Source organism: Eptatretus burgeri, chromosome 10 (genome assembly GCF_056783735.1).
Source record: "Eptatretus burgeri isolate ZD-2024b chromosome 10, Ebu_testis_v1, whole genome shotgun sequence".
Lineage (NCBI taxonomy): Eukaryota > Metazoa > Chordata > Myxini > Myxiniformes > Myxinidae > Eptatretus > Eptatretus burgeri.
This window is the reverse complement of record NC_140970.1, coordinates 9,726,365-9,728,864: the sequence shown is the minus strand read 5'-3', so window position 1 is coordinate 9,728,864 and position 2,500 is coordinate 9,726,365. Positions and strand designations below refer to the sequence as shown.

Genomic DNA, 2,500 nt, shown 5'->3' with positions numbered 1-2,500 from the left:
ATATATATTCATCTTCAGTGATGCAATTTAGCCACTCAATGCAATCAATAAAGCTTCCGATAATGGCAATATATGTCACATAATAGGGTGCATGGGTGATACGAGTATATGGGCCATATCAGTGGGCCATAATAGTCGGGTGTTCAGTTACCAATGGTATTTTTGTTAAGAATATGCACGTGAGGCGAGACTATGCACTCTACAGAGTGCCATCCTAGTTGTTAGTTGAAACTCATTAACTAATTTTGGTGAAAATTAATGCTGGATTGTGGAATAGGAGAGAAAAAGAGACAATCATACCTTTCCAGGGGCACATTCGGTTCCATCCAATGGCGGTCCCTTTTTGGTCTTGCAAAAGTAGGGGTTGTCAGGATGACTGCACCATAGCTGTTTGCAGGGATCAACAGTACGGAACTGAGGAGTTGAAAAAGGTTGACAACAGACGAAAATGAATAAAAGAGACTTAAATTTGTCCGAACTGACCATATTCCAATTGTCCTGATGAATATAGCAACTTGAAAGTTTGAACAAAACTCTCATCAACTTTAAATAAAATTTCCTTGGCTTGACTATAGTTTGGCAGTTGTCACAAGTCCTGAGTAAATCTTATACAGCATATAAAACCGTGTCTGCTTGCTTGCTTGATCCACCCCTCTCCTCAGCCAAAGGACGTGGGGCAGGAACAAAATTTGAGCAAATGCACAAGTGTATTCCAAGCTCCGCTCTCTCCGCAGCATATTTACATTCTATACCCACCCGAAAGGTGCAAAAGAGCCAGTATTCTAATGAACAGATGCTGAATTTTGCATGCGAGTATTGTGGTCTTCACACGTTTTTATTTACGTCAAAAAGTTGTATTTTTCAAACGAGAAACACCCGCAATGTCGCATGTGTACAGTTGAAAATCGTAAGTCGTCTTCCCCCCCCTCTTCACGGAGTTGGGGGGGGGGATTCTTTTTATGTGCCCATGACCCGACCCTGGGTACTCCCGACAGGTATGCAAAATATGGTGGAGATAGACCCAGCACTGTTTTTGTCTATAGTTTTCAGATGTACACATATACTGTACATTCAGAGAATTGCCTTATTTAATACGAGAGGCGCTACCCAATGCTGCCTGGCTGGGTGAGCTTTTCCCAGCAGCGGTTTCAGGATGTGTTGGACATTGAAAAGCTATGGAGTTATTGGACTCATGGTGGTTACCATTAGCGTGCAGGCTGGTGGCAGCACTACCTGACCCTACATACCAATATCCACTTTATGGTAGCCTTAAAATGGACTTCAAGTTCAATGTGTGCGAGCTTAAAACCTTGTCCAGGCTCTGAAGTACAGAAACGCAAAATTTGGGGCCTCTCGGTGCTACGGTTTGACCGTGAAAGAGTAACGTACAAATGCCAAAACAAACACACAAAGACTTGAAAATATTTATAAGATAGGAGGATAGGATAGGATTGAATGCTTAAACCTCGAGTTAAACAAGTCTGATATTATTTTTCCATCCTTGTCCAAGTTTCATGCACGTGTCCTATGCTGGGCTGCCAAGATGGCCGAGAGGTAAGCACCTTGCTTTGAAGCTGTCTAGCCTGGGTTTGAATCTCAGCCCCACTATGAACTGTCATCCTGGTAATTCACAGGCTGGGTAATTCATCAACATGTGTGCTACCCCACGGATAGACGTGAAACTGGGCACCCCATCTGCCGGTGTTAATTGGTGTATGTTAAATAGATTGGTGTTGGAGTTGCGACCCTACAGGATTGTAACCCGAGTCATAGAAATGCTTCGGCTGCACAGACACTGCATAGAGAAAGGTTCATGATCTGTCTATGCTGGTTTGTTTAAACAATGCCGTTTTTCTCTCTGTATCACCATGTCTCCTCGGGGGTTCGTGAACCACTTGCAACAACCTCATTGCATCACATAAGCTGCTCTGTATTTACTCATCTGTTCAGAATGCAATCCCAAGCCTGATATGTTTTACTTTCTGAAAATGTTTCTATATTCATCAACAATTTTCACCAACTATCCACACTGTTGATGTTATCGATATGGTTTTCCACCTTATTAATTGCACATGCTGCTCACATGGGGGAATGAGGTTCCTTCATGTGTTCAGCCTTCGGACCAAGTTCCAAGTTCCAATGGCAGCAGAAGTCCGTGTGCACAAGTATTTCTGTGCTATTTATGCACTTTGTTTGTGCCACTTTGTTTAGCTATCTGTACTATTTCTGATATTTGTCCCTATAAGATTCTGGTTGCACCTGCTAGATTTATCACTTATTCAACTGATTTTTGGGTTTTTTTTATCTCCCGTTGGAATTAGTTTGAAATGGAGGCTTATGGATTTGGTCTCGATTTTCGTGTCCTTGCATGTGAGCATGTGTGCGCGCATGTGCGTCCACATCCATATCTTGGACATGTATGGATCGATTTTATTCTTACCTGGCACAAAGACAACAAATGATGGTACACATGAACACATCCTTTTGTTTTGCGATGCGA

General features: G+C 42.4%; 1 protein-coding gene across 1 annotated transcript in view; it reads right to left on the bottom strand.

Annotated features, from left to right (window-relative positions):
• LOC147017932 (A disintegrin and metalloproteinase with thrombospondin motifs 3-like) overlaps positions 1-2,500 on the bottom strand; it is a 279,852-nt gene that overhangs the window by 116,787 nt on the left and 160,565 nt on the right. The window contains exon 9 of the mRNA XM_085899925.1: positions 301-414. Coding sequence (XP_085756051.1) covers positions 301-414 — 114 coding nt within the window. The remainder of the gene's footprint in view (positions 1-300; positions 415-2,500) is intronic.